The 24,228-nt window shown below is 36.2% G+C and overlaps 3 protein-coding genes across 3 annotated transcripts; all 3 read right to left on the bottom strand.

The window, feature by feature from the left end:
* Nucleotides 1-4,588: 4,588 nt before the first annotated feature.
* On the bottom strand, nucleotides 4,589-5,494 carry LOC108604930 (Krueppel-like factor 9). Its single transcript, XM_017994500.1, has 2 exons — nucleotides 5,282-5,494; nucleotides 4,589-5,221 (listed from the first exon to the last, which is right to left on the bottom strand). The coding sequence occupies exons 1-2, from the start codon at nucleotides 5,492-5,494 to the stop codon at nucleotides 4,589-4,591; spliced, it is 846 nt and encodes a 281-aa protein (XP_017849989.1).
* Nucleotides 5,495-5,563: 69 nt separating this feature from the next.
* Nucleotides 5,564-16,805, bottom strand: LOC108604931 (fibrinogen-like protein 1). The gene is made up of 3 exons (XM_017994501.1): nucleotides 16,737-16,805; nucleotides 15,627-16,676; nucleotides 5,564-5,620 (listed from the first exon to the last, which is right to left on the bottom strand). The coding sequence occupies exons 1-3, from the start codon at nucleotides 16,803-16,805 to the stop codon at nucleotides 5,564-5,566; spliced, it is 1,176 nt and encodes a 391-aa protein (XP_017849990.1).
* Nucleotides 16,806-22,854: 6,049 nt separating this feature from the next.
* On the bottom strand, nucleotides 22,855-23,435 carry LOC108606144 (lysM and putative peptidoglycan-binding domain-containing protein 1). Its single transcript, XM_017995996.1, has one exon. It carries the CDS (start codon nucleotides 23,383-23,385, stop codon nucleotides 22,981-22,983), a length of 405 nt encoding a protein of 134 aa, XP_017851485.1. The 5' UTR covers nucleotides 23,386-23,435; the 3' UTR covers nucleotides 22,855-22,980.
* Nucleotides 23,436-24,228: the final 793 nt, after the last annotated feature.

The raw sequence follows: 24,228 nt of genomic DNA, 5'->3' as shown, positions 1-24,228 counted from the left end.
TTGGTGATTGAACGAACAAGCAGTGCAAGTGAAGTGAAGTGAGTTGCCGAAATGAATGGAAAAATCCAATACTGCTGAGGTATTATCTTAGTTTAAAAACATTTGCGTACATTGCATTATACTAAAATTTATATTCCTTAATAATAATATGCAAGTAATCTTCAAATTGTGTGACGTAGTTATCAAAATAATTATGCATACTAAGTAATTTCAATATATTTACATACAATCAAAATATGGGAAGCTACATCGCTTGGCCAAGTCAAATGACGAGTCTTCAGACAAAATAAATGCCAACTATGTAGTGTTGGTTATTATTATAATTTGTTGTTCCTTCCTATAGCATGAATATTGCAGTGAATAAGCTTAATTTGTTGAAATGCAATTGCAATGATTGTGGAAACAAATTTAAGCTTATAATAATTTATAGCAAAATTGTTAACTAGCTTCAATGTTTTAATTTCTATTTTATTTTATTATTGTAGCAGCTGTTGCTGTTAGCTTTGTGGCAACTTAATCTTGTGCTGATGATTTAACAATTAAATCAAAATAGTTTTATCTAATTGTGAAACTGTCACTTAATTATTTAAAATGAAAGCAACAAATGAAGTGAAATTTAATACAACAAGCTTAAGCTTATAAAGTTAATTATAGAAGCGCAAGGCCTAGAGCAACAGTCGACAGATAAGAGCAATGCAAAATATGAAAAGAGGAAGTAATAAAGTGCGCTTAAGCTACCGTTACGCAATCGATAAATCGAAAATCAAAAGCAAATTTGAAAAATATGAATATATGGGTGATATCCAAGCTGTCGTAGCTGCTAGTATATGGAGCTAGCACATTTTTTTTATTGATAGCCTTGGCTGCTCTAGCTCTTGGCCATGCTGTTGACATTATTTGTGCGGTTTATGTCGCCAGCTGGGCGAGCAGCAAATAGACGCAGCCAAAGTGCTTGCAATTCAATATCGAATGCGCATAGACTTGGAATTCAGTCGAGAAAGGCTTAGTAGAGAAAGAGAGTGAGAGAGAGAGAGAGAGAGCAGCACACAAAAGCAATTTGGGCAAAGGCGACGGCGGCAGCGGCAGTGAACATTTGCCCAAGAGAATCAATGTCTCGTTTCTCGTAAAAATGATTCATGATATCGCATTATTTCCGTATCATTTGTAATTTCCAGTTTCCTGCTTATTTTCACACACACACACAGGCAAGCACAAAAGAGAGTGAGAGAGAGTGAGCGAGAGCAAGAGAAAAGTGCTGCAATTACTATCTATCTGGTATTTTATAACTTTTGCGCTTGTCGTCGTAGTCGTCGACGGCGGCGTCGGCGTCGTTTACCTCGCACCTCGCGCTGATTACAGCGCCAAAGTCAGCGCGTCACAGTTACAGTTACAGTTAGAGCTCGCTCGCTGCTTTGCTCGCTGCTGTTATGGCAACATAGTATTGCTATTTCATCATCATCATCATCATTATCTCGCCCAGCGTTGTCATCAGCGTTCTCATTCTTTTCGTCTCTCTCTCTCTCTCTCGGTCTCTCGCTCTGTCTGTCTCTCTGTCTCTGTGGATATCTTTGTGCGCCATTTTTGTTGTAGTTTTTTGATGAACATTTAATTGAATTCTCTTACTACGTTGTGCTTTGTCTTTAGCACGCCAACAGAAACACACACACACACACACACACACACATGCATACACATACATACACTGCTAAAAAATATTGCTGCTCAGTTCAATAATAAAATATTGATATTGATATAAAAGCAATAATAACATTAGCTAAAATTATTTTAGGCTGTTTTTATACATATTTAAATTCAGAAAACAAAAGTTTTATTTTCAAAATTTTAATTCAATGATTTCGTTTATAGCTATATCCACATAAAATTTGTATGACTAAACTCAAAATATTTCAAGCCATCAGCATCATAATGATTTGTTTTTAAAAATAAAGAGAAATATTTTATTATATCTTAAGGCACATATATTTTATATATATATATTTTATTAAATTACCAATTTTTAATATAATTTACATATGTTCTAAATGTTATATATATTTTATACATCATGGAAATTGAATGAAAGTAATTAATTTATATATATTTTTTATTCCTAAACATTAATTTGATAGCTATGGAAATATTTTTAAATCTAAATTTTAATATATAGAAACACTTTAATAACTTTGAATTCTGATTTTAAAAATTCTGTTTTTTTAAATTAATATATTCTTTCCAAGTGAGTTTTATATATTTAGCGTAATGTTCTGCATAACATAAACGTTTTGTTTTTAATATTTTATAATACTACACTAAATAATAATGGGCATTAATAATTTAAAATATTTTTCAAAATTGCTAAGCACAAGAAGTTTAAATTTAAAACATTTCGTTATAAATTTATGCATATTTATTTTATTTACACTTCGAATAAATGCCGTATGCTTGTTTCTTTCAGTGTACGCTATGCTATGCTAGCGTATGTGTAGCATATATTTTAAACCGTGTGTAAATGTCGCTGACTGCGACCAAAAAGTTATATTCAGCTTTTAAGCAAGGCCACGTAATTAGAATGAAAATTACAATTGCAATAGCATGAGCGACAGAGAGAGCGATAGAGAGTGAGCGAGCGAGCAGAATGTGCTCAATTGTTTGAACTTTTAAAGTCAGTTAAAGCCACTTTTGGACTGAAAGTTACCTTGAGCTGGTTAAGTCGCTACTCGCACTCGCTCCTTATATTGAATTGATTAGCGCTTAAGCGCTGGAAATTTATTCAAGCTAATGGCAGCTAAATAATTCAAATTGCTAGACAAACAGTTGCGTGCATAAACTTGATGACAGCTGCTTATCCAAGCAGACGCCAAGGCAATATCAAATGGTAAATAGATAAAAACAACATGACTTAATGAGTGGTATTTATTTTTATGCTAATTACTTTCGAATAAGCATTACTTGCCTTGCGTTGTGTCCTTGTTGTTGGCCCAAGATGCAGCAGCAGCAGCAGCAGCAGCAGCCAACAAAGTTCGCCTTAATGAGCCCAGACCACCCCACCCCACCCCACCCCACACCACACCACACCCATTCGACTGTTCGTAGCAATAATTGTTGTGAGAATTTGCATGGCCAATGAGAACAAATGGCTGCTGCTGCTGCTGCTTCGACTGCTGTTGCAACCACGTCGCTGTCGACGTCGCTGTTGCTGTTGCTGTTGCTGTTGCTGTCGCTGTCGACGTCGACGCTTGTGTTAAGTAAATGCCATTATACAATAAGCAAGTTGAGCTGTAAATTTTCTTGAAATGTACAAAAGCACTCGCGCTGAAAGCCGTAAAGTATGCAATATGACAGCGCATAAAGGATAAAGCAGCCAGGACACCACACAGCAGACTCTCACTCAGTCCCTGCTGCTTCTTCTTCTTCTTCTTCTTCAGTGCCAATTGCAATTACAGCTCACTGCGGGCGTGTGAAAAAATACTTACAACAAACAAAAAACACACACACATACATATATACAACTTAATTACCACACACACACACACAGTCCATGGCAGCAAAGCAACTTAAGTCAAAGACGTATTAAAGATAAACGACCAGAGCGCACAGCCTCAGCCTCAGCCTCAGCCTCAGCCTCGGTCTCAGTCTCAGTCTCAATCTCAATCCTTGCTGCGATTTATTCTATGGCCGCATTATGTATGCACGACGAATGCTGCTCCTTCAACTGGTCTCCAAGCCAATCCTGAGTCTAGGCAGTGACTGTTTGTCTGGTCTAAAGTGATGCGCTGCACTCATTGCCTTGGAAAATTTAAATCAAATCAGACTTTAAATAATAATATAAATAATGTTATTAAATTAAAAATATTTTAGGCAATAGTTTTGATTTGCTTTGCAAATTTCTTGCTGCTTATGTACAACATTAAACAACTCAAGCTCATTTAAAAATACCTTATTGTTGCTAAAAAATCTTGAAACTTAAATAAAACTAATTAAAAATGCGTTATTAACTTTAAAATATTTTTTATATATTTTTTTAAAACTGTAAACAGCTAAAAATTATTTAAACAAATCAAATTAAGCATTTAAAAAAGACTTGCAACTTAAATTTGTGGCTAATTTAAAACTCAATTCAATTTTTATATGTTTAATTTGATTTTCATTGAATTTAATTAAATTCTATTAATATGATTTGTTGCTTGCCTTTATTTATTTTAAATTAAATTGAAATAAAAGCTTAAGACTCAAGCGTATTTTAAAATGCTTTAGCGCTTATTTTTGTTTTGTGTAAGAAGCGACGCCTGAAATTAGACTAATTTAATACTTTTTATTGCTTTAAATATTAAATGAAAAATTTAAATATGTTAATTGCTTGCATTTTGTTTGGTAAACTCCGCCACTGCCAAAGCAAAAATAAATTAAAATTTCAACTCGAATTTACACAAATTTTTATTGAAATATTTTACAGCACAGCTTAAAAAATACTTTTAGTTTGATAAAGTTGCTTATAATGATTTAAAAAAAAAAAAAGTGTTCACTTATATTATATTTTTAGATACGAGTCAGCCTCTGCTATTGCACATACACTGAGAGAATTTTGCAGCTAGAGCTGATTCTTGCGCTTGCGACCCGGACGCACGGCGTAGACACTGGAGGGCACTGGCCCATTGGGCAGAATGCTGCCCGAACGCTTGGCAGCTGCCAGACGTCGCTCATGGACTTTGCGATGCTTGGTGAGGTGATCGGAGCGGGCAAAGCACTTGGCGCAGTAATCACAGCGATAGGGCTTGATGCCCGAATGCGAGCGTCGATGCCGGGCGAGCTCATCCGAGCGACTGAAGCGCCAGCTGCAGTCCGGCCAGCTGCAGGCGTAAGGCTTCTCCCCCATATGCCGACGCAGATGCGCCTTGAGGTGAGCGGGCTTGGCGTACAGCTTATCGCAGCTGCCAAAGGTGCAAAGGTAGCCAACTTCACCAGCGGCATTCTGACTGAGCTGCAAAGCAGACGGCGGCGCAGCTTTAGTCGGCGCAGGTGAATCTGAGGCTGAGGCTGAGGCTTGGACTGGGGCTGGCGTTGGCGCTGCCAGTCGCAAATTGTTGTTGCTCTCCTGCAGAAAATCATCGCACATATCCGTGCAGAGCGGCGTGCGCTCTGGCAAAAAGTCCACTAGCTCTGGTATTTCCACAAAATGGTCCAACAGTCGCTGCTCCCAATCGCTCAGCTCCGGCGGCGCTGCGCTGCAAACTTCAGCGCCAACTGCAGCCGCATCAAAGTCAAACAGCTGCAGCTGCTCCACTCCATTGTTGTTGCTATCCAGCGTTATAATTCCATAGTAGTCCAAGCTGCTGTTGGGCTCGTAGCCCAAGTTAACATCCGCATAGCATGGCGGCGACTCCAGCAGCGGCGACTCCATCGCGCTGCCAAAGCTTGCGCATAGTTCGCTCATGGCCGCCGGCTCATCCAGCTCACTGTAGAGCTGCTGAAATGCGCCTGTTGCAAAGAACTCCATCGCCATCAAAATGAGCTGCAACACGCAACTGTCCAAATATTTATGTGCCACACACAGCAGGCTCAACGCTCAACGCTTAACGCTGAGCGCAGCTCGCAGCTCGTCGCGCTTGACTGTCAAGTTTCTCTGATAGTCAATCAATAAGCATAGTTAAGTTTTTACACAGCAAGAAAAAACAAGTGCTCTTTGCATTTGCATGCATTTTTTTAATATTTTATTTATTACACTAATTCATATACTAAATATAATGCTGCTATTAGTTTACTACTATTTTACTGCTGCTACTATTTTGCATTACATTTAAATTTAAATATTTAGTTTTATTGATTTTCAATGCATAAAATTTTCTATTATCGTTCACTGTCCATATCTGGCAATTATTTAATCATAAACAAATTGATTACTTAAAATTAATATTACAACAGTATTAAAAATAATTATTTTAAGTTTATCTAAATATTATAAAACAAATGATGCAAATTATTAAAGAATTTCTTATTATTCATTATTATTAATATTATGTCTCAATTTATTTAATGTTAGTGAAACATAAGCAGTCAATTTAAAAATCTTAGTATAATATAATGTATAACAATTTCATGCGTATTTCAAATTTTTTAACCATTTTATATATTTATTTTTTATTTTTCAATTTAATTTTATTTATATTAATTTTTTATTTATTATTTATTTATATAAATTTTTAAATTAATATATGCTTGCATTTACATTTAATTAATACTTAATATTGATATATTTGATATTAAAATTTCTATTGTTCTTTTTTAAATTAATATGCATAATTTATTAATTTCTTTTAATATTTTAAAGTACAAGCTACAAACGAAATGAATTTTAGCAACAAATTTAATAGCAACTTTTAGTCAATTTAAATTAGTTCAGTATTTATTTATTATAATACAAACATTGCAATGTATTATTAATTCTTAACTGAGCGCAAAGTTTCGCGCAGTGTATTATATATATAGCAATGTAAAAATCCTTTGGGAATAATTAGACATACACACACACATACATATGTTTACTGTTGCTTAGCGTTACTGATCTGCGTTTATCGGTGACCAGAGCGCATTGCTGGCGTCATTAGCGTCAGATCAGTAGACACCAGATGCTGTCGCCAGCAAGAGATCAGCACATGTTTCGCCGCCGCCGCCGCCGCCCTGCGCTCTCACCCCTTCTCGCTCTCTCTCTCTCTTCTGCCTCGCTTGCTTAATATCTGTTTTTATTTTCTGTTTGCAGCTGCTGCGTTGCGAACTGTGCCAAGCTGTGTCAGGCGAGCATCGATCCGGTCCATAGGTCCATTGGTCCATTGGTTCGGGCACCTGTTTACGCCGGAGTGCCAACGCTTTGTTTTTGGGTTTTCCCATATCAGCAAACAACGACAATTAGCTAATGGATATACAACGAAATATTTCAAGCATAAACAACTACATCAATACTAATCGCAGATCCCCAGGGAGTCTGTCAATGATAACTCTCGGTAAGTCCAATGTTGTTTTCTATATATTTTTTAAGTATTTGTAATTACCAAGAAGCAGAAATTATAATTTGTGTTATAAATTTGATATTTTTTATCTACTACTTTTTTTTGAGTGTAATTTTCATTGACGTCTAAATTTGTTTGCGTAGAGATTTTATATAAAAATAATTTTACATTTTACATAACAAAAAACTGAACGAAAACTGTTTAATTCAATTGCAATTTAATGCTTGAAAATATTTTAATATATTTTATATTAATTACAACCGATTAATACTTCTATTAGCTTAAATAACAGATTTAATTATTTTTCAATAATATATATACATCTATATAATTATTTTATTTAACAACAGTAAATATATATTTTGTTTATTTTGTCAACATTGCAACATTGTTGACAAATATAAAAGTTGCTTATCATAAGCAATTTAAATAAATTCATATAATAACAAATATCAACAAATAGTGAAATAAAGTTTACAAAATGAAGCACAACAATTAAATTAAATATCAGTAAAGATTTACAAAATGAATCATAACAATTAAATTAAATATCAGTAACTACATATATATTTTTTATATATTTGCATTCTTTAAATATATTAAATTCATAAAAATAAAATAAACTCAATTAAATGAAAAATATGTAGTAAGCGAATTTTACACTAAATAAATTGAATATCAATGTTTATTTTGCAATTTGTCTTTGCTTTAAAATAATTCGAGTTTGTTAAAATTGCAAAAGGCAAGTGAATTAATGAAATTCAATATATGCAGTGCTCAATGGTCAATTAATGTTAAAATTGTGCTGAAATGTAATAAAACAAATATTTTCATACTTTGTTATGCTTAAAAATTATGGAATTTGTTCATTAATGAAGTAGTAAATGCAGCTGAAATTCAATAACAATGTTTATTGTTTGCAATTGGCGTACTAAAATGTAATTGAATATTACACACATTGTTGTTATTTTAATGAATTTCAATTTAAAGTTTAAAAAGTAATCAAAAATTTTGACTCTTTAGACTTAATGCCAAGTGAGTTAAGTTGTAACTGAAGCTAAAGCTGTTTGTGGCGCTTACCCACACACACACACACACGCATACACACATACACATGCACATGCATGTAATTTCGATAATTACAAAATATAAGTCACGTCCAGTGTCTGTTATCTAAAGCTTGCCAGGCAATGAGAGCTTCGCTGGCTCTGTCGAGTGGTAAACAAAGAAGCCAAAACCGATTACCTGCCAGCCAAACACACACGAACACACACACACACACACAGACACAGACAGACAGTAACCAATACTGTTGCAAAAGTTTACTGTTGGCAGTCATTACAATCCTTTGGCGCTGGCTTTGGGCTACAGTAAAATTAACATAAATTTTGTGCGCCTAACGCTGAAAATTACTTTCGCTTGCAATGTAATAATCAGAGAGAGAAGTGAATGTAAATCCATGCAGAAACCACAAGCAGACACCCACACACACACACACACACACACACACACACACACACACACACCCTTAGGGTTGTGTCTGGGCTGTGTTTGTTTGCTACGCAGTCATTTTTGGTGAGTGCGTTGGCGCGTTTTGCGTTAATTGAAATTGTAAAAATCAAAAGCGGCAGTCGGCGCATTAATGCCTGGCTTAAAGGATAACAATGCCTGACAGGCACTTAAAGGCGGGGCAATTTGTAATTACGAGTGTGTACGCTTCATATTAATTATATATATATATATATAATTTGGCAGTCTGCCAGCGTAGCAAACAAATTAATGCTAAGAAACTTGGAATAGTTGCCAAGACCAAGCAATTTATGTAATTTTTAATTTAATATTAATAAAAATAGTTAATTATATGCCGAAGCCAAACAAAATTCATTTAGTAAAAATAAATGAGCCATTACTTTAATGAATTTCAATGCTAGAAGCGTCAGCGCTATAAGAATTCCACTGCCGCTAATATAAGCATAAGCTAAACATACTTTAATATTAATAAAACGCACGCTTAAAAACAATTTAAGGAGTTAGTAATATGCAAAAGTTTATTAGGCAAATTAATACTTGAATAGTTAGTACGACTTGCTAACAAATTTTGGTTTTAGTTTTGAAATTTAAATTATAAGTATTTGATTTATTTATTTAATGTCAACTATGGACAGTCGACGATAAAAGAAAAGGGTAACAAAAAATATTTAAAATTAAATTTAAAAATTATTCATTTATATACTTATATAAAGTTATAGCTGCAGATTTAATTACTTGAAACAGCTTGAGAGACAACAGCTGTAAATAAATAAAAAATAATAGTACTAGTTTGCTTTGATTACATTGCTATATCTTAAAACTAAGACATGATTTTTGTTGCTAAGCTGCACTTGGAAATCTTTTGTAAATTTCAAATTTCACTTTAGCTTTTATCGCAGCCAAACAGCTGAGCCCATGCTAATGAATTCTGATTTATATATATGCGACTGCAGTTTGATTGAGACAACAATGCATCAATCTAAATTATTTAGCGCCCCAACTTGAGTTGAGTCTGCAACTGAACTTTGCTGGTCTGAGCTTTGACGCAAAATGCTGATAACATAAATTAGTATGTTGCCTCAACTGCTGTCGCTCTGCTCTGTGTTCAACTCCAACTTGTCTTTGAGTTGAGTCCTTGGGTTTGAGTTTCGCTTGCAAATATCTTGGCATATTTACATTTGTATCTTTAGCTGTTTTGCTGTGGCTACAAAATGCATGTGAACACACACACACACACAGACACACTAATATAAATGTATGCATGCATATACATGTGCGTTCTGTGTGGCACCGCAAGTGTCATAACGGGAATTATGCATTAAATTTTACTGTAAATTGCAGACGGCAAAATTGTTGTCAGTTGTCAGTCGTTGCTGCTGCTGCTGCTGCTGCTGCTGCTGCTCAAGTCAAGGCGAAACGCAAATTTAAATGCATTTCAAGTTGCTATTTGTGTGAAGTGAGAGCGTTGTTGAGTACAGGTGTCCTGGCCAGCTCAATGAATAATATAGTTAAAGTTTAACTTGCAAAAGAATTTGCCTTTGGCCGCATTTGAATTATGTCCTTTGATATTTTTTGGGCTGCGCACATGGCTGAGCTTATGGCTTGTTTCTCTGCAGGATTTGCTTGCGTTGCTTTGGCAATTGATGCTGCCCCATTCACAAATAGCTGAGCCGCTTGTTTTCATTGGATTAGGCAAGTTTCGTCCTTAAGCTCATTTCGTTCGTCTAACGGAAAATGCCTAAAGAACAAACACAACACTCATTGCTATTGAACAAAATAAATATATAACAGTTTCTTAGCATTAAAGCTTAACTGTATAACAGCTTTTATAACAATATTAAGACACATTTAAAAATACAACATGCATAGCTTGTGAATTGTCAAATGATTTGCTTATCAAAATATTTATGACAATCTTTCTTTTCATATTTAAGGCCGTAGGACTGGGCAGCCATTTCTTATTATTTTTTTGTTATTTTAGTTCAGTATTTCATACTTTATGACAGCTTAACATTTTTATAACAGTTGCTCTCTTAATTTCAGCTTAAACTCAAGTGATTATGCAAGTTCTTAAAATAGTTACACAGCTAAAAGGCAGGTATGTTTGCTATTATAACACTTCTATGACAGTTGTTTACCTTCTATTAATTCCTAAGTTCGTTGTATAACATTTTTATGACAGCTAGCTACATTTGCTTACAATATCTGCTCTTAAGATCGTTACACAAATGTCATATAAATATTTATGACAGTATAGCACTTGTATAACAGTTTCTTATTCACACTAACATTTCCGTATAACAAATAGCCACAAAGCGTAGTAAAGCACAGTATCCAATTAATTATGACAGTATAACACGCGTATGACAGTTGCCAATTTGCACAAGCATAGGCATACAACCAATACTTACGATCGTTGTATTACATTTTTATAATAGCATTTGTATACAAAGTTTTATGACAATTATGTTAGTATAACACTTTTATGAGAGTTGCTTATTCGAACGTTAGCACAAATAGTTGCACATCTGATACTTATGACAGTATAATAAGCGTATGACAGTTGTTAATTTGAATAAGCAACAGCGGAAAATGTTCTCTGACCATTGCTAAGTGCGTTGTATAACACTTTAATGACCTATATGTGCATTTATGACAGTATAACACTTGTATGACAGTTGCGTAAAACATGCTCCAAAGTTCATTGTATAACACTTTGATGACCCACATTTGCGTACATGAACATGAAAGTCTTTAAGATTGTTGTATAACAGTTTGGCGTGGCGTCTTTAATTACTGTAACAACAGAGAGTCGAGTCGCGTCGCGTCGCTGGCACTCGACGCATTGCCAATTAATTACCCAATTTAGCTAAAAAGCTCGCCAAAAGTTGAGAAAAGTGCAAAGTTCCAGGCGCTGCACAGTGGACTTTATGGTCGAGTAGCCGAGCCCCGAGTATTTATATATAAAGTAGAGAGACACATAGATAAATGTTGCAACAGGTCAAAAGTTTTTAGCCAACTAACAAGTTCTCGCTGCTCGAGCTGCCTAGTGCGCCTAGTTAGTTGGTAGTTCGGCCCTATGTATGTATGTGTGTGTGTGCGTGTGTGTGTGGCGCCCTCTGGAAAGTTTTAATAAACTTGCCAAAGACAATATTTTGTGGTCGCCCCCAGAATATTGCAGACAATAATTTGATTTTATACGGCGCGAGAGCAACGAGAGCAATTTGTTATGTCTGCCAAAGTCCAAAAACGGACTCGCCAACTAAGCTGGACGCTAGATAAGGCCAGCAACAAAGCTCTGTGTGTGTGTGTGGGTGTGTGTGTGTGAGCCAAAAACTGAGCTGAAACTCAACAGCAACTAAGGCTGAGATTAGGTGAAATGCAAACATAATCCAAAGACAAGTGAGTTAACTGGTTTGACCCAATTTAATTAAACATATGTATGAGCATGTATATACATGTGTGTGTGTGTGTGTGGCTATGTGTGTGTAGACTGGTTAGTATTTGTGTTATGTTCACACCCCAAAAACAGCAGCAGCAGCAACGGACATGGCCAACGGCCACGGGTTAAAGCCTTAGTTGTCGTCTTCTTAGGGTGCCAAAGCTAATGACAATAACAGAGGCAGCAGCCATACAAGTCTAAGTAGGGGTGAGAGAGAGAGAGAGAGAGAGAGAGAGAGGGGTGAGACGAGTGGGTTTGAGCTGCGGATTAGAAGAAGCAGCAGCAGCCGATACGAATCTTCTGCTTATGCCTATATATATGTGAGTATAACTCGCTCGCACGCTCGTCTATGTGTGTGTGTGTGTGTGTGTGCTGGCTTGTAAGCAGGATTTACACACACACACACACACACACATAAGCAGAGCGTAATTGTAGCAAAAAGACGACGGCAGCGGCAACAGTCGAACAATTAGTGTTGACAGACATTGCACTCTGGCAAAGCCCCAAAGGAATTTCGAGAGCTTGTCGCACACCAAAAACTAACTACACACATATATAACAGTTTTGCATGTGTATGTGTGTGGCTGTGTGTGTGGCATATAATTTGAATTTGTTGCAGAGCCTGCGCTGTCTGCAGTTAAATGCATTTCCAAATTTACCAAATTGAAAATCGAGCTGCTGCTGCGTATGACAGTTAATATGACAGTTTCAGTGCATATGTATGTAAATAAATGGCACAAACAAAATGCAAATATACTGCAAATTGTTGCAGTTTCAAATTCAATTTATGCCAACGAATTGAAATAAAATTTAAGCAATTTTATAATATAATAAAAAAGAAATTACTTCACTTCTCTGTCGACGCGACAAAATTCTCTGTTCAAATGCCAAACGCAGAATTTCCGCGAAAGCATCTTTCAAATTAAATCTGTTCTGGTTAAATTATATGTTGCTGTTACTTTTTTGTTAACGCATGAGCCAAGTGCTTGGATATTAATTGTGAAGCTCGTCAAGCTGTCAAGCAATTGGAATATTAATTCATAAAAATGTCTTAGCTAAGGAATTAGCGGTTCAGACTTATTTTAGCCGAAAGCTGCTGCGGCTCTAAAGTGTAGACAATTTTTGCTTTATTGCTTTTATTTAAATTTAATTGCTAACAAAAAATAACTTGCTTATTACTTACTAAAAATTTGCATAATATTATTGTATTTACATTTTTAGTAGCAATCTTTGTCATACATCAATTTTAATCACTTTATAACTTTATTTCGATTTTTTATATAAACAAACTATGCTGCATTTATTCTTAGACCAAATTGTTTGCTTAATATAAATTAATATATTTTTGCATGTTATTAGGCTTAAAAATAAAGCTAAAATTTAATTTACAATTTTTGTAATGTTTTGAATTTTGTAATTAAATGCGTTGAGTTACTAATTTAGCAGTTTCTTATGTAATTTTGTGTATGTCAAAATTGCTTTAAATTATAAATTTAAATGTTTTTTTTAATATATGAAGAGTTGGAAATTAACAAAAAAATGTATAATTGTTATAAATATTTAATTTCAGGGTTTTAAAGTGAATTAGTGCATAAATGACTTAAATTCAATTTATTTTTGTTATATAAATTATTTGTAATTTGTACTTAGACAAAATTGCTTGCTTATTATATTAATTAATGTATTTATTTTTAGCAAAGGCAGCAAACTTTAACTAATGAAGCAGTTGGTTTAGTGATTCTCAAAACTAAAATGCATGCGAATTATGTTGCTAGCATTAGCATTTAATTAGGGCAAAGGCAAACCAATGCGAGGAGCAGCAGCAGCAAGAAATTGAGAACTTTAAGGCAAAAGCCCAAACCCAAACCCGAAACCCAAACCCAATGCTGGGGTTAGCCCAACAATGAAGCGATGGCTGGCAACAACAGCTTGACTGTTATTCTAACCAAGTGTGTGTGTGTGTGTTTGCACATGTGTGTAACTGTGTGTGTGAGTATATTGAATGGCCGCAAACGCTGCGGCTGCAAGCTGAGAGTCTTTGGCTGAGCTAATGAGGCAAAGGGGCGACAACAGCAGCAGCAGCAGCAGCAGCAACGACAGCAGCAACACAAATGCCAAATGTGCTTTAAGCATGGCCAATGAACATAAATGCAGGCGTTTTGGCTAATTTCTGCAAGTGTCTCTGCTGTGCGTGTGTGTATATGTGTGTGTGTTTTGGCAGTATTAATGAAGTGCCAATGGGCACTTGCTGTGGTCAGCTACCTTGCATGTATGCATGTGTGTGTGTGTGTGTGTGTGTGTTTGCCTGTTGGTTAAATGCAAATGTTGTTTGAGTGCGTTGTAAGGTCAAAAGTGCATGACAAACAAAAAAGTGTTGCATGCTTTTCGGGGCGCTGTCAATTTGCAATTGAAAAGAAACACAATGGCCCAAAGCGCACTGGGTCAACAGCGCATAACTAAAGCCAAATGCATATATGTTACACTAACACACACACATACATACATACATACATACAGTTGTAGGTCAGCTGGCCAAAAACAAAGTGGCACACAAAATGACAAAAAGCAGGGAATTTATTTAGTTTATTTGCTGTATATCAGCAGCCATAACTGTCAAGTGTATGTTGTTGTTGCGAGTGTGTGTGTGTGTGTGTGTGTGTGTGTGTCTGTCTGCATGCGGGTGAGCTAAAGCTACAACTACTCAGCTCAACTACATGTTGGCCATCATCATCAATCATTTTGATTTGCGCTAAAAACTATGCAATACTTTTGCACACACACACACACACACACAGCGATAAACTAAAACTGCAGCCAGCAGCAGCAACAAACAATAAGCGACATGTGAAATGAGAACAACAACAACAATTCATGTGGACAAGTTGCCGTTGCCGTTGCCTTTGCCTTTGCCTAACTTTAAATTCAAACTTCAAGTGCCTGCCGCTTGCTTTAGCCACAGTAGCTGCTAGCATGAGTTTAGCACTTTTAAAACTCAGCATAGTGCATACGCTAGTCGTCTTTAGCTTTAGCCGCTTTTAGTTTATACCATGGGCAAGCAAAGTCGAAATTTAGCTGAAGCTCAAGTTGTTATATCTTTATATTATGCTAACTATGTTAAGCTAACTGCTATTGTTATAAACATAAATAGTGCAATTTGCTGTAATGTGAAAAAGTCTTAAAAATTATTAAATTTTACATCTGGATACGTCTGAAATTCTTTGGCTACTGAAAGCTATAACCAAAATAAATATTTTCCTATCAAGTATACGTAATCATTTTTAAGCAATATATTTGCAGCAATATCGACAATTATTAATTTTGTAACTTGCAAAACTTTATTTATTATTTGAATAGAATTTTAATGATTCGCTTGTATAATTAAAATTTACATTTATTTAGAAACAACTTTATTTACTTGTTGGTGGGTCTTATCAACATTTGCACGGATTTCAGTGGATTCAAATGCCATTTATCCCATCTGATTGCACGTAAATAGTCTTCATCAAATCGATTGCGCTCATAAGGTCCATTAAGGTTACTATAGAAATAAATTATAGAATTGTATCACTTTTTTTTTAAGTCATTTATACTTACCAATGCCAACCAGCATTAAACCACCAACCACCCCTGATTTGTTCAGCATAATTACCAACATCATTTTTATCATTATCCCGATCTTGAGTTGAGAATTTCATATTCTTGGCGGTTTGATCATCTGCAGTATCGAGTGCGTTTCCAGCATCTCCAGAATATTCGCCCACACTTAATAGTTCGTATGCTTGCGCTTCATTCCCAACTGAGAAATTGGTATAGCGAGCATATCGTTTTTCGTTTCCGAAATCCTCAAGCAGTATGTAGAGCTCGTGTGGCTGAAACTTCGTCATCAGATGAAGTTTCTCTAGCCCGAACCAAAAGTTACGGCGCAGGTCCCCAAAGCCATGTTTGTACTCCTCCCAGTCTCGACCGAACTCCTCGTATTCATCCATCCTACGTTGAATTACAACCCATTCCGAGAACTTTGAGGCAAAGGGCACTTTGAAGGGCTCCGTGCCAGGCACACGTATCGTTCGAATATCAATGCTATAAGGCACAAAGCTAGTCAATTCAGCTTGTTCTACAAAGTTAATCAGCTTAGCTTCGAATTGTTGATTCTTATTCATGTTGTTGCTTATTTGCTCTTTCAAATCAGCAATGCGTTTATCCTTTTCAGTTATTAAAGAATCCTTGAGTTTGTCGCTTTCTTCAATCTTCGTTTGTAGTTCATTGACTTTTACTTGAAGCTGCTGAGTTCCCTTCAAAGTCTCCTTGTGTGCCTCAACGCGAGCTTCTAGTTTCTTATCAAAGTCTACGATGCGTTCATCTTTTTCACTCATTAAAGAATCCTTGAGTTGGTTGCTTTTCTGCAGAGCTTCTTGTTGTGCTGCAAGCTTAGTTTGCAGCTCAGTTATTTCAGTTTGAAGCCTCAAGGTTTCCTCATCTGCCTTAAGCTTATCTGCACTGCAATTGCAAGAAGCTTCATTATTTGCGTTAGCTTTACTTGCAAGACTCTTTATTGTGGCCTCCAGTTGCTGCAGCTTTCCTTGTAGCCTATCAAATTGCTCCTTGCTTTCAGCCGATATACGAAAATGTTGGAGTAAAGGCTTCACGACTTTAAAGCAAAACGTTCCGCGATCCTCGTTTGATTCCCTGGAAACTGCGCATGACTGCAAAAGTAGCATTGATTTGCTTTTAATACTAAAAACATTTATTTGCACTGGACCTACCATAACATCAGTTGCCGAATCGGGTCGCATATATAGCAGCAACAGTATAACTGATAACACGCGCTTCATGTTCGATTAATAAAACGAACTATTCACGAGCACTTTTTTAAGTATACTGAATTTGAATATTCAAGATCAGCAAGCTTATATAGTTGAAGTACACGTCAGAATTTGCGAGCTCATATTAGGTCACTGAAGACATAAACGTATTATCAGCATTATTTTGTGATATTTATATTTTGATATATGATAATCTATGCGCGTGTTTGGTGATCTTTGACATGAGACACTTTTAAGAGATTTGAAAACTAACGAATTTATGATTCTGTTGCTATGTATGAAGTAAACAATTGCTTATTGCGTGTTGATGTTTTTCTATTATTAAAATTAAATATATTGCAATCATAATAAATAACAAATAATTCTTTTCTATTAAATTTACAAATTTTCTTTTATACACTTTGACATTTTTGTAAATAATGGAAAAGGGTATTAAGAAGTTGCTCAAATGTTAATAATTGTTTGACTTTAATAAGAAATTTTGCTTTTTCTAAGCGCTATTCGAAAGTTAAGGCAACTAAAACTCAACTAAAAAATGTTTTGTTAATTGTCTATTATCAACATTGACATTGAGAATTGACAAATAGTTTAAATGAAGCAAAAGTGTGCAATTTAACACATTTAATGTTTAGTTTGTTTAGCTAAAATTTGTCAAAATTGCAGCTAATGCTCATAAACTTAAGCAACGTTTTAATTGTTTAAAAAATGAAAAAGTTTTTCATACTAAAGCTGCATACTTGACACATTGCTTGTATGGTAGCTATAAGATATAGTGGCTCGATCCATACGCACATAGCTTAAAAATGCCCTTAAACTTAACTTTAGGCCAAATTGTTAGTCGCAGCTTTGACAAACAGTTAAAAGACTTTATTATTATTACTTAGAATGCATCAAATTAAATTGAATTAAATGCTAAACATTTCATTTGATTTAGATTAGTTTAGCACACACAATTTTGTTTTTATTGCCCATTGTACATTTGTTGCTTTGTGCTTTGCTTGTCCACAGACTGACACAGACAGACTGTAATGTGCGCATGTGAGCGAAAGAAATGTTAGTTGCTTGCATTAGTTAGTTGCAGCTGCTTGCTCGAGCAGCAGTTAATAGACGACAACTGATGAAATATTTGTGCGACTTGTCGCTGCTGCAAATATTTTTGCTGCTTACACTACGTCTGCGTTTGTATGCGTATAATGAAATTTTAATTAAGCACAAGAAGGCGCGCAAGCAAATTCAATTTGCGAGCGGCAAGCAGCAAGCAGCGTCAGGTGCAAGTTGCAAGTGCAACAATTAAAACGTTGCCTGAGTTGCCAATTGTGTGTTTGTGTGATTGGGGGTTGGGGGTGGGTGGGCGACAATACGCGCGGATAACTGAGCACATGATTGAGCGTTTGCTTGAGTGAATGAGCGCCTGCATAAATGAATGTCACATTGACCGAATGAATGATGATTGCTGTATGCTGCTTACGTTTGCCTTTTAAAAAACCCCCAACACACACACACACACACAGACACAGACGCACAGTCGAATGGGCGCTCCCACTCACTTGGCCTGATTATCAACGACGTTCGAGTGTCCTTAATGTAATTCAATATGTCTACAGTGCAGCTTGCGATTGGGACAGCTGCTGCTGCTGCTGCTGCTGCTTAAAGTCGAGCAAACTTCCTTGCAACTTGCATTGCAATTCAAATGAAAATTCAATTCAGTCAGCAAGTTTGGCTTTAATAGTTTGTCCCTTTAAATAAAAGCATTTATATGTTTTAAATTATATTCAAAATGCTTCAATACTTATTTGATTTTTGTATTTATCGCTGATTGCATTCAATGTTTATAACAATTATTTGGCTTAGCTAATTCCATAAGCTATTTATTTTTATATTTCAGCCACTGCAATAAATGACATGCGTATACGTAATATTTAGCAACATGTGCGTAATGTGTGCTTACAATTAAATTTACACATTTTCATTGCTAGTTTCGGAGAAATCAAACATTGCATTTGCCTTCGACTTGTTTTGAATTTTAGTTGCCATTTTCATTCTAATTTCATTGCTAATAATTTACACCTTCTTGCAGCTGTTCAAAGTTTGTTTAAAATACAAACTAAAATACTTTTGGGTGAATAAATTTGATGTTTGCTTAGTTTGTATTTCATTGCTAAGCAGCGCTATTAAATAAATATGGCTAAGCACAGAGCATTTAACTGATTAGCTGCATTTATTTTTTATATCACAGCACTGAAAAATGAGAAGAACTGCAAATAATAATTGTTTGAAATAAAAATTAATTACAAAAATCAAATAGATTGGCAAATTCAATTATTTTTAAATATTTTTATTACTATTGTTTGTAATTCCAGTATTTATTTATTATTATATTCAGCATTTTTGCAATTTTTGTTTACCAACTGCAGCTAGAAATTCTAGAAAGCATAAAACTTGTGAAAGTTTAATAAATAAAAATTTTAGAAAATGTGCAGCTTTAAATGTGTTTAGCTTAAGCTCTAAATATATTTGACAGCAGAAATGAATTATATGTGGTGTATTAAAAGCCAAAGCTTTGAGTTTAAAAATATTAAGCGCTAAAATGATTTTTGTAGCTTAATTTCAAGCATTAATTTTCCAATTTTAATATTTTTTAATGCAGTTGCCAAAGCTTAACAAAATTAACTTCACTAACAGTGAGTACATTTTTAATTTTAAACTGCGAAAGTGCAATAAGCATTGAGCAGTCAATTTAATTTTTAACTATAAGAGTAGAAAGCACAAATAATTTTTAAACATTTATTATGAGCTAAGCGAGTAGTGAAAATCAAAACTATAAAAACAATTTGATAAACTGTGTAAATTTTGCATGCGTATGTTTTAAATATTAAATTGCTATGTGTGTGTGTGTGTGTGTGTGTGTGTGTGTGTGTGTGCAGCAGCTGAAAACTTGAGCACTGACAGCTTGTTGGGCATAAATCAAAAGACTTTCAACATAACCTTAAAAGTGGCTCAATATGAGCTTAACAATGGGCGCATATGACGTAGCCGATTGCCAATTGCAGTAAGCAGCGCATGCAAACGCCTTTGGCAGCTGGAAAAGCGGAAAAACGCTCAGCAGAGAGAGCGAGAGAGAGCGAAAACTTTGGTATAATTTCTATTTGAAAGGCGAGCCGAAAGTTGCGAAGCTGCTGTCATATTTCATAAGTCGCTGCTGCTGCTGCTGCAATGTGGCTGAGTGGGCGGTTGGGTGGGTGGGTGATGTGGGTGGCTTCTATGTATAATTACATGGTTCAACTGTCACGGCGGAAAACAAATAAATGAGTTTTACTTGCCAAAAGTTTGCCAAAAAGCTGGACTTGCAGCATTGATCGCTGTTGCGCTCTCTCTCTCTCTCTCTCTCTCTCTCTCTCTCGCTCGCACACACTAGCGCGCGCTCTTTCACTCGCTGCATGCATCAAAATTCGATACGCATTCATTGCCGCACACACCCCCCAACAACAACAAAAAAAAGTTTTATGATGCAGAAATGTTGAAAACTTTTCACACACACACATAGCAAGGGGCATGTGGCGCCATCTAGCGCTCGCAGCTTAACCCCAAACAGTGGCAGCGCAGATAGCAAAAGTCGCACTGCCAAACAATGAAAGCTGCAGAATCAATCAAAGGCTGACTTTGAACTCTAAGCGGGGAGTGGGTGGGTGGTGGGTGGTGTTGGGTGCTGCTGGGTGGCTACCTGAGCATTTGAAATTAATTCAGATTGCAATTCCTTTGAATTATACGCATCAGCAAACTATGATTTCTCATGAAATATTAATGCCCAAGCCCCCCCAATGTCGACATTTGATATTTTAGCCATTGTTTCGCTCTCTCGCTCTCTCTCTCTCTCTCTCTCAACTTCGTTATCATTGTCAACATGCCAGTGCGTTCTCTGAGCCCGCATTGAAGTCCTTTAAGCGTTAGTCCTGCCGCTGCTCATTCCTGAGCATAATCAGAGTCGCAGTCTCAGCAGCCATTTCAAAGTTCTGTCTGTCCGTCACAAAATGGCACAAAATGTGGCCATCCATGGTTGTCAACGTTGTCAGCCACATCGTGCGCGTCCTGTTCGTCCTGTCTGCACACATTTTTTTTACCTTTTTTTCGGCACTTCCTTTGACCACCCAACCCACCCACCCAACCAACCGCAGCCATTTACTTCAGGTGTCTATCAATGCCAGCGCGTTTGGCTCTCCGGCCTGGCAAGCCGGAAAATGTGAATTTATCACACGAGCACGTACGCATATTTTCCAGCCCCACCACCACCCCCCAGTCACACCTTCTATTTGCTGCTGCTACTGATGTGTCCTTGCCCAAAAAAGTGGCACGATTGCTTCATTGCAAACGTCGTTATGCTCAAGTGCCGCACACAGATTAGTTAATATTCCAGCAGTTTGAATGTCTCTCCTGTCTCGGGGTCGCCAATGGTCCAAGCTGCTTATCAGTGCTGCCGCACGTGCTGCCAACCCACCCAACCACCCACTCGCATTCGTGCATTTGAATGTCTTAATTGCATCCTGTTTGCTGCAAATTCACTTCGGCAACAATTAAAAGCCAATTTCAGCAGCAACAACAGCTTGCAACTGCAACTTGCAACTTGCAGCAGCAGCAGCAGCAATGACTTGGCGGTTTTTTTAATCAGCGCTGCAGCTGCAGCTTCCTTTTGGCATTCCCCACTTTGTTTCCGTCGCCGCTGCAACCAAAAATTCCAGACATTTGCCTAATGCAGCGTCAACTCAACACTGAGCAACATTTGTATGCCCCCAGCGCATTTAAAATTCCATTCGTGTGCGGCCTTCCCTGCAAGGACTCAACTCATATTCGCGACTGCCATTAGAAACGCATTTGCCTGCCCTTAGCAAAATAATCACAGCCTCAAGCTTATGCCAAACATACGTTATATTTATTAATAATTAATATAAAAATATATATTTAAAATAATTAAAATATAATTAGGATATATTAATAATAGCTATTAAATTTCAATTTGGTTATTTGCTTATTTTTATTTATTTATTTTATTTAACTGCTCATTTTTATTTATTTTATTTAACTAACTGTTTGCGCTTTTAGGGATTTTCCAATGCACTGCCCACTTTTTTATTTTTTTTTACATTTTAAATATTTTGCTATATAAATTTTAAAATATTCTTTTGTTATCATAAAATTAATTTAACTGCTGCAAATTATGCGCAAAATTTAATTAGCTGCTGTTAACAAATTGTTGCTAATAACTGAAACAATTAATTGTAGTTCTTATCATTTATCAATGCATTAAAAAATAAATGCAGCTAATCAATTAAATGCTCTGTGCTTAGCAATTTTTATTTATTTAGAAATTAAAAGCGATCTAAGCAAACATCAAATTTATTCACCCAAAAGTATTTTAGTTTGTATTTTAGACAAACATTGAACAGCTGCAAAAAGTTGTAAATAATTCGCAATCAAATGAAAATGAATATGGCAAATAAAATTCAAAACAAGTCGAAATTTGATTTCTCAGAAGTTAGCAAGCAATATGTGTAAATTTAATTGTAAGCACACATGTTGCTAAATATTACGTATACGCATGTCATTTATTGCAGGATGTGTGTATTCAAACAAACAAAAATAAGAAGAACTGCAAGCTTTAGTTACATTAGTCTTAAATTTTAAACAAGTTCGCTCTCTCTCTCTCTCTCTCTATTGCGCTTAAAGAGCAAACATCAGCTTAAAGCCATTTCATTTTGCTAAATTCAAGCGCAGCTTTAAATATTTAAATTAAAATAAAATAAACAAACAGTTGGTAAAAAATAAATAAATAAGTTGTTTATGCTTAAGCTAAGACTTGCTGCTTATTGTTGCGCTTATAATGAAGACGTTTTAGTTATAAATTAATTATAAACAAATAAGTCTTAGTCTTTGGTTTGCTATTTAACATATTAACATAACAAATAACAAGCTAAGACTTGCAGCTTATTATAGAATGCATAACAATTGTTTTGCTTACAATGAAAGCGTTTTATGTTTTAAATAATTATGAACAAATAAGTCTCGTTTTGTTTGCTGTTTTATAAAAAGGCGCACTACACTTTAATTAACTGCAAATTTAGCGCAGCTGGTTGCATGTGGCAACGTTAAGGCTGCTGCCAGTTGAAGGTTTCAGCTGCTGCTGCTGTGGTCGCTAATTAAATTGCTGGGCGGGCGCTTGGCTGATCAGCAAGGGATCTGCGTCGTTGGCAAAGGCATTTGGATTGGCTGTGCACTGGCGGCGACGGCGACGGCGATTGCGACTCCAACTGACAGCTGCTGGCTTAACGTCGGCGTCCGTAATTGTCACTGCCGCATTGTTGGGCTCGTGCTGAGCTGCAGCTATGAAGCGACTGCTGCTGCTGCTTTGAGCGGCGATTGTGTCAGCAGTTGGTATCCAAATGTGGCGACGTGCCTGCGCTATATCCTGGCAGTACAGCCGATTTGCGCGACAGATTTGCCCAATTGTTGTGCCATATTTAAGCGCCAAATGCGCCAGCGAATCGCCGCTGCTCACTTCATGACGCAGCAGCCGCCAGCGGCAGCGCTCAGAGTTCATTGAAAGCCAACGAGAGCATAAACAATGCAAAGCATTTCTATTTATTTATACACTTGTCTACACTTAATGTCATGAATTTGTATAAACTCCAGCGCCTGCTGCTGCTGCTGCTGCTGCTGCTGCTGCTGCTTCAATATCCCATCATTATATTCGCATGCTTCAGGTTTCAGTTGCTGCTTTGATGGTCGCGCGATTAGCGTCTTATGCAAATTGCTGCGCATACGTAAACAACTGCGCGTGTGTGTGTGTATGTGTACGTTCGGCTATACACTGCGTATACGTAATGTACTCAAGCGCTCTGTCGGGTTACAATACGCCTGAGTGCGTTGGCGCTTAAGTACAGATAGCGGCTTAGTTGAAAGTACTTTGCCGCATGCTTATTATTTCCTTCTCACTCGCTCACTCGCTCACTCTCTCTTTCTCTCTCTCTCTTTCTATCTCTCTGTCTGCCTGTTTGGCTTGGCTGCTTGGCTGCTTGGCTCGGCGTTTGTTTGATTTCCATATTTATATGCCGCATTAAGCAAATTGTGAAGCCTTTTGCATTCACACGCTATTGATAGCAATTGAGTTTGGCATTATTTTAACCGTTACTTTAATAAAAGCAATCGGCAATCGCTTAAAGTTCCATGCCGCACACTTGAGCGTTATGCTAAATTTCAAAGAGTTTTTGGCGCTTTAAAAAAATCAACAACAATAAATAAGTGAGCTAAAAGTTTAAGTGAACTGCACATTAGTTTGCAAATGCTTGCAAATATTATTTACAATTAATTAAAATTATTATAAAAATCAAATGTATTTAAAATGAAGTCAAATAATGCAGCATTCAGTTTTTTTTAATTATTT

The sequence above is a fragment of the Drosophila busckii genome, chromosome X (genome assembly GCF_011750605.1).
Source record: "Drosophila busckii strain San Diego stock center, stock number 13000-0081.31 chromosome X, ASM1175060v1, whole genome shotgun sequence".
NCBI classification, from domain to species: Eukaryota; Metazoa; Arthropoda; class Insecta; order Diptera; family Drosophilidae; genus Drosophila; species Drosophila busckii.
Note: the sequence above shows the minus strand (reverse complement) of the source record. Positions and strands in the feature narration are given on the sequence as shown.